This window comes from Pan paniscus, chromosome 23 (assembly GCF_029289425.2).
Source record: "Pan paniscus chromosome 23, NHGRI_mPanPan1-v2.0_pri, whole genome shotgun sequence".
Lineage (NCBI taxonomy): Eukaryota > Metazoa > Chordata > Mammalia > Primates > Hominidae > Pan > Pan paniscus.
In genome coordinates this window covers 40,225,507-40,235,946 of record NC_085927.1, presented here as the reverse complement: position 1 = coordinate 40,235,946, position 10,440 = coordinate 40,225,507, and the positions used below count along the sequence as shown (strand labels likewise).

Below are 10,440 nucleotides of genomic sequence, written 5' to 3'. Positions count from 1 at the left end.
AAAAATAAAAAAATTAGCTGGGCGTAGTGATGCATGCCTGTGGTCTCAGCTACTCAGGAGACTAAGGCGGGGAGCCTTGCTTCAGCTTAGGAGCTGGAGGCCACAGTGAGCTACCTACGATGGCGCCACTGCACTCCAGCCTGGGTGACAGAGCAAGATCCTGCATTTAAAAAAAGAGAAAAAAAGACGAGATCAGGGATGTGAAATGGAGAAGGATCCCCTCTTGGCATGGCCCCAGGAAACAGCATTGTGGGGGTGGGCACAGAGATGAGGACTTCAGCGGAAGCGACATTCTCAGGATGAGAATCCAGAACTGACCCCTGGGGGTGGTGAGGGGGAGGTATGAGGCCTGGTGTGGTGAGTCCCAGCCTGGGTGCCGGGGAGTGGGTAGGGGCTGAAGAGCAGCCTCCTGGGCGTGGGGTCGCCTATTTTTGCCTACTACGTGATCCTCAGACCTGGGAGTGGCTGGTGCAGCATGGAGCCAAATAAAGGTTTGTCGAATGAATAAATGAGTGATGGGGAGAATGGGTGGCAACTGCCTTGGTGGCCACAGTGGGCATCGGGAGCAGGCATGGACAGGGGTGCATCCAACCTCCTCCTTTCTGGCTGCCCCAGCTCTCCTTGCTCAGGCGCCCCAGACCCCATGCTCCCTCCAGCTGGAGCAGCTCAGGCCTCCCTGGCAGCCACCAGGAGTCCCACCCTGACTCCCCAGACTCCTGAGGGCCTCCTCCCACCCGGGCTTCTTAGGGTGCAGGCCAAGGACCCTCCTCTGGGCCTGGGAGATGTGCTGACCAGGCAGGGTCTATAGGCCTGGGCCAGCCTCTTGGCCTCCCTGTCTGCCTTCGCCCAGGCCTCAGTTTACCCCACAGTAAAGTAGCAGTTTGACTAGGGAGGCGCTGTTCCCAGGGCCCTTTCGCAGAGGACCAACCTAAGATCGCTATCTTTCAGAGAAAGTGAAACCTGGTCTCCAACTGTCAAGGCGGCAACTCCCCCTCCCCGGCTTCCCCTCTGAGCTCACAGCTTCCCCATCTCCTCCTTCCCCCATCCCGCCCCCTCGACAGCTAATACTTGGAATCAGACCTTCATCTTTGCTTTTTCCTTCAGAGGTCTTTTCCTTTTATGTCCATGATGGCAGCAACCCTGTGAGGTGGGCTGGGAAAGGCTTTTCTCCTCCTCATTTTATAGTTGTGGGTCTCTGAGGCCCAGAGAGGTTAAGTGACTTGCCTCAGGTCACACAGCACCTCAGCAGGCTTGAACCCTGGCCTCCTGTTTCTCTTGCTCCAAGTGTCCAGTTCTCCCCAGTGGAGCCTGCCTACAGAGACAAGGCCTGGCTTTGGGGAGTGGGCCTGGCAGAGGGTGCACGATGGGGGAAAGGAGACCGTCGGGAGCCGGGCTGGGGGATGCTGGTCCTGGGGCCTGAACCACAATCTCGGGGCTGCCAGCCTGCGTCTGGCTCTGTGCCCAGAGCCCGGTGGTTTCCGCTCACAGATGTCCCAACAGCCCCGGCGAGAGGGCAGGAAGGGCACTCAAGAAGGAAGATGTCTCGCTCCCCTCAGCCCCCAACCACCGTGTCCTGCGAGGCCAATGGCTCCTGGGCCGAGACTGGCCTGGGGCCTCCAGAGGCCCAGCTCGAAGTCCCTCCTGCCCATCCCTGGCCCAGTTCCCCGAAGATGGCATGGACCCTTTTCCTCCCCACTCACCCCAGGAAGGCTGAGGCTGCGGTTTACATCATCCTTGGGCGTAGGGCTGACCTCGAAGAACGAATTCGAAGAAAACAGGAGGAGGAGCGGGCATACACCGCGCCCTGCGCCCATTGGCCGCCCGTGGAAATTTTGGTTTTTGGGGTCATGTTCCCAGAAGGCCTGCCCTCCCCCCTCCCCATCCCCACCCACCTCATGAGGTGTTGGCCAATCGCCCCAGCGGGCATAAAGTGGCTGCCAGCCTGCAGGGCTCCCAGCCGAGAGGTGTCACCCCCAGCGGGCGCGGGCCGGAGCACGGGCACCCAGCATGGGGGTACTGCTCACACAGAGGACACTGCTCAGTAAGTACTTCCTTCCTCCCCGCCAGAACCCGCCTGCTGGGTCTGCCCACGGGTGCCGGTGCGGAGCAGAGGCACCCTCTGCCCTCCGGGAACTGGGGAGGCCAGGTGCCAGGCAGAAGGATGCTGAGAAGGGGAGAGAGCCAGGAGGTCAGGCAGAGAGAGTGGTCCACTGAGAACCTGGCATCTCCACAGGTAGAGAAGGGGCATCCCTGGAAGGCTTCCAGGGGGAGGTGATGTCAAGATGTAGAGGCAACTCTGGGAACCAGGGGGTGAGAGAATAGGATGGGCAAAGAGGCTGGGCAGGAGAGGGAGGCTCAGAAGCTGGGCAGGGAAGTGGTGTGAGGTGTGGAGGGGTTGTGGGGCCTCCAGCTTGCCCGGGATGAATAGAAAGTCAGCCAGGCCTGGGGGCCCCAGAGCCCACACAATCACACAGCACGCACAGCCACACCCACATGGCCACATGCGCACACAGCCATATGACGTCATCTACAGCCCTGGATCTCACCAGCCCAGGAACCCCCACATGCAGACCAGAGTCCCCACGGTGAACGGAACAGGTCTCCCTCACGCCGCACACAGCCCCAGATGCACAGCCACACAGAAACCCCAGTCCCACGTGCGCTGCCACAGGCACAGGCCCCTGCCAGAGCCCGGCAGCAGATACCTGGGGAGGCGGCGAGGGTGCCGTGGGGTCGCTAAGCCTGGGTGCCTGGCCCCTTGGCCCTCCCGAACAGCCTTCCCCAAAGAGCCGGATGGTTCTTAGGACGGGAACGATGGTGTCACTGCCTTCCGGGCCATTGCGCCATAGGCCCCTTCCGACCACGTGGCTGCCGGTGGCCCGTTGGGGGTGGTGGTGAGCGGTAACTGTACCCGCCCCCAACACCTTCTGACAGGCTCACAGCATCCCTGGTGGGCCTGACAGAAGGAGCCACTTATGGAGAGAGGAGGGAGGCATGAGAGGTCAGGGGAGAGCCCTGGCCTTGTGTGACCTGAGTAGGACCTTCTCCTGAGACTTGGTTTACCTGTCAGGAAAGGGGGGACGTGGACTGAAAGGTCTTCCACATCTGTTCCAGGCTGCACCTCTGGTTGAAAAGGCAGCCTCTCCTGGTTCTAGACAGAGCTGAGGGCACAAGCTGCTCCTGGGCTGTCTGCCCTGAAGCCCTCTCAGGCCCATCTACCTGGATGGCCAGAGCAGCTGACAAGGCAGGTCCTAGGGCAGTGGCCGGTCTTTAGCCCAGTGGTCTTGCAGGGAGCCAGTCTCACCTTGCAGAGAGTCAGCTCCCGAGGTTAGAACCGTGCTGTAGGCAGGACTGGGATCCGGCCAGGCACTGCAGCCTTTGCTCAAAGACCTACTTGGTAAATCGCAGCCACTGTCTCAGTCCCTCCCACTGCTTGCTGTGTCAGGCCCTGGGCAGTGACTTACTGGGGAGATGATGGTGGCCTTGGTGGGCACACACCGTGCCACACAGTGCCCAGGCCCCGCCCTCCACTACACAAAGTCTGGGATGAAGGAGGCACCTTTCAAGGCCCTCTTGAACCCCCTCCCTGAGGCTCCCATCTGTGGCTTTCCTCACCAAGTCAGGTGACACCCCTCTTCTCTGCCTTAGGTCTGGTCCTTGCACTCCTGTTTCCAAGCATGGCGAGCATGGCGGCTATAGGCAGCTGCTCGAAAGAGTACCGCGTGCTCCTTGGCCAGCTCCAGAAGCAGACAGATCTCATGCAGGACACCAGCAGACTCCTGGACCCCTATGTAAGCACCTGGGCCCTTGTGGCATCTGAGTCTCAGAGAACTATGGGGTTAGGAAGGGAGTGAGAAGCAGGGAGGACAGGCCTAGCCCCACTCCATATGGCCAGGTGGGGGAACTGAGTCGCTATGTTATTCCAGCCTTAACCCTGAGGAGCTAAGGCTGGCCCTCCAGCTTTCCTAGCTCTGTGGTCCCAGGGCGGGACTCCGGACACCATCACCGTGCTCACCCGCTTACTCAGTGTGTTTCCTGCACACCTACCAGGCTCTGGTCTAGGCACTGGGACGTAGCAGTGAGCAAGACAGAGTCCAGCCCTCTTGAAGCTCTTCATTCCCCACGGGCATCCCACCAGGCCCCCAACATCACTCCGACCTTGCCTGCAGTGATCTTGGGGTCCTCTTCCCTCTCGGGCCTCAGTTTCCGGATCTGTCCAGTGGGAGATTGGATTGGGGTGCATGAGGTCTAGCATTTCAAGGCTGACTTGTCTGTGAGTGTGGTCCGGATCCTCAGCATTCACCCTGTGATCCTCCTGTTCCCGCCAGATACGTATCCAAGGCCTGGATGTTCCTAAACTGAGAGAGCACTGCAGGGAGCGCCCCGGGGCCTTCCCCAGTGAGGAGACCCTGAAGGGGCTGGGCAGGCGGGGCTTCCTGCAGACCCTCAATGCCACACTGGGCTGCGTCCTGCACAGACTGGCCGACTTAGAGCAGCGCCTCCCCAAGGCCCAGGATTTGGAGAGGTCTGGGCTGAACATCGAGGACTTGGAGAAGCTGCAGATGGCGAGGCCGAACATCCTCGGGCTCAGGAACAACATCTACTGCATGGCCCAGCTGCTGGACAACTCAGACACGGCTGAGCCCACGAAGGCTGGCCGGGGGGCCTCTCAGCCGCCCACCCCCACCCCTGCCTCGGATGCTTTTCAGCGCAAGCTGGAGGGCTGCAGGTTCCTGCATGGCTACCATCGCTTCATGCACTCAGTGGGGCGGGTCTTCAGCAAGTGGGGGGAGAGCCCGAACCGGAGCCGGAGACACAGCCCCCACCAGGCCCTGAGGAAGGGGGTGCGCAGGACCAGACCCTCCAGGAAAGGCAAGAGACTCATGCCCAGGGGACAGCTGCCCCGGTAGCCTCGAGAGCACCCCTTGCCGGTGAAGGATGCGGCAGGTGCTCTGTGGATGAGAGGAACCATCGCAGGATGACAGCTCCCGGGTCCCCAAACCTCTTCCCCTCTGCTACTAGCCACTGAGAAGTGCACTTTAAGAGGTGGGAGCTGGGCAGACCCCTCTACCTCCTCCAGGCTGGGAGACAGAGTCAGGCTGTTGCGCCCCCACCTCAGCCCCAAGTTCCCCAGGCCCAGTGGGGTGGCCGGGCGGGCCACGCGGGACCGACTTTCCATTGATTCAGGGGTCTGATGACACAGGCTGACTCATGGCCGGGCTGACTGCCCCCCTGCCTTGCTCCCCGAGGCCTGCCGGTCCTTCCCTCTCATGACTTGCAGGGCCGTTGCCCCCAGACTTCCTCCTTTCCGTGGTTCTGAAGGGGAGGTCACAGCCTGAGCTGGCCTCCTATGCCTCATCATGTCCCAAACCAGACACCTGGATGTCTGGGTGACCTCACTTTAGGCAGCTGTAACAGCGGCAGGGTGTCCCAGGAGCCCTGATCCGGGGGTCCAGGGAATGGAGCTCAGGTCCCAGGCCAGCCCCGAAGTCGCCACGTGGCCTGGGGCAGGTCACTTTACCTCTGTGGACCTGTTTTCTCTTTGTGAAGCTAGGGAGTTAGAGGCTGTACAAGGCCCCCACTGCCTGTCGGTTGCTTGGATTCCCTGACGTAAGGTGGATATTAAAAATCTGTAAATCAGGACAGGTGGTGCAAATGGCGCTGGGAGGTGTACACGGAGGTCTCTGTAAAAGCAGACCCACCTCCCAGCGCCGGGAAGCCCCAGTCTTGGGTCCTCGCTGCTGGCTGCTCCCCCTGGTGGTGGATCCTGGAATTTTCTCACGCAGGAGCCATTGCTCTCCTAGAGGGGGTCTCAGAAACTGCGAGGCCAGTTCCTTGGAGGGACATGACTAATTTATCGATTTTTATCAATTTTTATCAGTTTTATATTTATAAGGCTTATTTATGATGTATATTTAATGTTAATATTGTGCAAACTTATATTTAAAACTTGCCTGGTTTCTAAACCCTCTGTGTCTCTCGGTTGTCTTGGAAAGGATTTGGGGTGGTGGAAGGGCAGCCTCTTAGAGAGAGGAGGGACCTTCGTGGCAAGGCCAAAAGCGTCCATGCTCTGGGGATGGGCTGGAGGTCCTTGCTCTGCCTAGGAAGGGAAGTCACATGCCCCAGCCGCCGGGGGCTGTGACTGTGGTGGGGTGGGGTGTCAAACTCAGATGAGGCATTGGTTATGGCCAAATGGGGCTCCCTTGACACATTGGGGATGAGGGGTGTCAAGACGTGGCAGCAAGAGGGGAGGAAGAAAGGCTTGAGTGTGTGGGCTGCTTCTGGGCCCCCATGGGTGTGTGGCTGAGGTCTGTGTGCTGATGGACGTTGCATGCTGATGTGTGTTATATACCAATGTGTGTTGCATGTGTATTTCTCTTACCTCATTTTGAAGCCTGGATGTCAGTGTCCTAATGGAGGCATATGTCTGTATCTGTATTTATGAATGCTTGTAGGCATGGATATCTGGGTGCGTCTCTGCATGCATGTCTGTGCATGTGCAAGCTTAGGTATGTGCCAGCGTGTCCTCTCATATGTGTGTATGTTCCTGGATCACCCTGGGGGACATGGGCACATCCGGCGCCTGGAACATGGAAGGTGCTCTAGGCATTTGTGGAATAAATCGAAGAGTGAGTTCACAGTTACACCCCTGCCACCAGCATCCTGCCTCATGTGGAGTGAGCATGCAGCAGACACGAGGAATGGCTGTGTGCAGAAGAATGAAGAGACCTGGCTGGGCTTGAAATCCTGTCTCAGCCCCGTTCCATCTCTCTGGGTGACCTTGAGAAAATTCCTTCATATCTCTGAGCCTTTGTTTCCTCATCTGTGGAATGAACAAAAGAATAACAGATCCTGCCTTAGACAAGGCCAGTGACCTGGTTTGTGCTTAAAACTGCTTCCTGAAGTGCCCAAGGGGTTAGGGTTTCCATCTGACTCGCAGAAAACTGGGCTCCCCCCGAATGCCCAGGTGAGCACGTATAGGCTGAAAACATGCTGAGGCAAGGGCTCCCAGAGGCAGGTGAGCTTGACTTGGATCGGTCCCTGGCTACCCCCACTTCCTGAAATGGCAAATAGAGCTGGGGATGGGATGGGAACAGGAGGACTTGACATCAGGGTGGAGGAGAACCAGTGCAGAACTCCCTGCAATAGACATGATACATTTTGCAGATGAGAAGACTGAGGCTCAGAGAGTCTGAGTGGCCTGCCCACATCCTCAGACCAAATTAACTGGGGATAGGCACAGTTTGAATTCAGGGCCGTGGGACTCCCAGGCGGGTGCATCTTCCTGGTGCCCCTCTTCCTCTGTAACTTGGCTGACAATTTCATGAATTCCTGAAGGCACAGAGCTCCAGGGCAAGGGGCAGACAGACAATAGACAGGCACAAGGACCAACAGGAGCATCTGCGATTGCAGGATGAGCTCAGCAAAAATAAAGCAGGGTGATGTAACAGCAGCGGGAGAGCCAGGCGCTGCGAGTGGTCAGAGTGGCATCTGGAGAGGTGATGTCCACACTGTGGTCTGAGTGACGTGCAGATGGGGAGGCGGGAAGAGCTAGGGCAAAGGCTCTGAGCATTCAGGGATCAGAGTATCATGAGTGAGGGCATCAGGATTTACCCAAAGGCCCAGAGAGGGGAAGCATCTTGCTTAGGGTCACAGAGCAAAGTAGTGCAGGGCTGAGGCTAGAACTCCAGGCCCCTAACTCCCAACCAGCAGTCTTCCTGGGAAGCTCTCTGACATATTCCAGCCTATTTACCAAGTACCTAGCAAGAGCCTCCCGCGGCCCCCACTGGGCTCCCCCTTGCCCTCAGGGGTCCTACCATAATGGCCATCTTTTGGCTCCCAAAATGCCTGGGGCTCCTTCCTACCACAGGGTTTCTTCCTATGCTTTTCCCTCTGCCTGGAATGCTGTTCCCCATCCTGTTTGTCAAGTTAGCTCCTTCCTTGTCAGATCTCAGCTGGAGGATGCATCCTTAGCAATTCTTCCTCACCTGTCCAGAGTCTGGGTCCAGGAACTTGGTTGTGCCGTCCCTTCCGGCAGCACGCACTCTGTGTGGTGTTCACATTCCCAACTGCATCTCTTATTAGCATGGAGGACGGAGACCTAGTCTGCTTTGCTTGACGCTGTCTCTGCATCCGCATGGTGCCTGGCACACAGTAGGCGCTCAAGGAAGAGCAGGGCAGGTGGGGCCCCGCCTCCCAGCCCCAAGGAGAAGACAGAGGCAAATGTGTTGCTGGGGGAAGCAGAGGCACCGAGGCGTGCACCAGGGAGCCCATCCTAGACAGGTGCCACCCCCACGCCCGGCCTGCCCTGGCTCCAGGCCCCGCCAACAGCAGAGTGGGGGCCCTCACTTGTGTCTCCCTGCCCCAGCTGGGCGAAGAGGGTTTCCTCCACCTCAGCTGCTGGGAAGCTGTGGGTGGGAGGTGGCAGACACCAAAAGCCAGGTACACTCTGGTTCCCGGAGCAGAAGAGGAGCAGGCGCTGCAGCTGACGCTGGGGTTGCCCTCCAGGAGGGCAGAGGTTGGCCTGTGGAGGAAAAGCTGGGAAGCCCAGCATGGCTGCCTGACCCCTGGCCATCCCCCACCTCTCACTGCCCAGGAGAGGTGTCTGAGGCTGACTTTGAACTAGAGCACACCCACCCCACAGGAAACAGATGGGGGAGCTTGACTCTGGGAGGGGGTCTCAAGTACACTGTCTATGAGGACTTGTCAGCCCCGTAACATCTCCTGAGGAGTCACAGTTGCAGGTAACCCCAAACTACCACCTGCAGTCTGATCCCTCCCAAGGCCAGATCCTACAGACCCAGCTACCAGGATAGTCTCCTGACTTAGTGGGTGCCTTGAAGCCAAACTCACCGTTCTGCCCCCAAACCCTGCACTTGCTTTCTGCTTCTCATTTGCCCCTACTAAAGTTCCAGAATCCCAGCCCATTGCCTTTATCTCCCTCGGCCCCTCCTCTCCCCTCCATCACTTGGTCCTGTGGTCTCTCCCATACCCGTCTCTTGCAGGCGACTCCTCTCCCCATCACCTGCCAGGGTCTGGATCCCTGGACACAGCCTAAAAGTATCACTATTGTCCTATCTTCTCCTGCTTGCAAACCTTCCGGAACTCCCTCTTATCCTAGTGCACAGAGCATCCTTTCCTAACTCCTGGCTGCAGCATCAGAGGCCCCCAGCTCTCAGGCACGGCCCATGTTGCCAGTCATCTCTGCATTCTATCCACTCAGCTGCTCCCACCCCTGCATGCAGCCTGGGCTCCCTATTCCCCCTCAGCTCTTCTTTTTTTTTTCCCCCCTTTGGAGAAACAGGGTCTCACTGTCTCGCCCAGGCTGCAGGACAGTGGCACGATTGTGGCTTACTGCAGCCTCGACCTCCCAGGCTCAAACAATCCTCCCACCTAAGCCTCCTGGGTAGCTGGGACTACAGGCCACCACCATGCCTGGCTAAATTTTTAGTTATTGTAGAGATGGGATCTTGCTATTTTGCCCAGGCAAGTCTCGAACTCCTGGCCTCAAGAAACCCTCCCACCTCGGTCTCCCAAAGTGCTGGAATTACAGGCATCGGCCTCTGTTCCTGGCCCCCCTCCCTATTTCTTACATCCTCCTGCCCTTGAGGCCAAACACAGATGCCCCCACCTCTGTGATTGCCCCACCCAGAGGGGCTTGTGGGGCTGCCCCGGTGCTGTGGGTGGCTTGCCCACTTGGAGTTTCCATCAGACAGAGGCAGAACGGGGCCTTGTCAAATCATCCTGCCGACTCCACAGCACGGACTGCTGTGTGATGGATCCCCACGACCATCCACCATGAGAGGCAGCAGGATGGGGCCCTCTGAGCAACCGCTTTGTTGCCACAGTGTGCGAGAGCTGACGCTCTGCTAGGCACATTTTCCCTAGAGGGACGGGGCCTTCAGCGCCTGCAAAGAAGTGTGTGCTCCCGGCACTGACTCACATAAGGGACAAAGGCGTCACGAGCAGCTGTCCGCTGGCACCAGGCTAAGGAAGATAAAGAGATCCTGGTGCAGTCCAGCCGCTGAATCTACTCGAAGCTGGGTTCTCTTTTTCTTTATTAAGTTTTTCAGGGCGGCGGTCCGGGACTCTCAGTCAATGCTGCATGTCACACACATGGGTTAAAAGTTCCCTAGGACAGCAAAACTACAGGAAAAGGCGGGGAGGGGTCCTGGCACATTTTGTTAATCTACAGAACAAACTCAGCGTAAAAACAGCAGAGCCAGGATGCGAACCCGGGCCTTCCTTGGGCCTCTGTGGCCTTAGACTCTTTGCTGCAGGTTTTCATGTGATTTTTTTTTCTTCCCAGGGATGAGTTTAAAATACTTTAGAGTTACACAAAATGAGTTAGACCTCAGCCCCCTAGCTGAGTACTCTGCCCGGGCTGAGCCTCAGTTTCCCCTCTGTACAATGGGGCCAACTTGGCCCACCTCCCAGCTG

The 10,440-nt window shown here is 58.1% G+C and overlaps 1 protein-coding gene across 1 annotated transcript; it reads left to right on the top strand.

The window, feature by feature from the left end:
* The first annotated feature begins 1,145 nt into the window (after positions 1-1,145).
* OSM (oncostatin M) lies at positions 1,146-5,966 on the top strand. Its single transcript, XM_003812015.6, has 3 exons — positions 1,146-2,041; positions 3,649-3,791; positions 4,329-5,966. The coding sequence occupies exons 1-3, from the start codon at positions 2,008-2,010 to the stop codon at positions 4,908-4,910; spliced, it is 759 nt and encodes a 252-aa protein (XP_003812063.1). The 5' UTR covers positions 1,146-2,007; the 3' UTR covers positions 4,911-5,966.
* Positions 5,967-10,440: the final 4,474 nt, after the last annotated feature.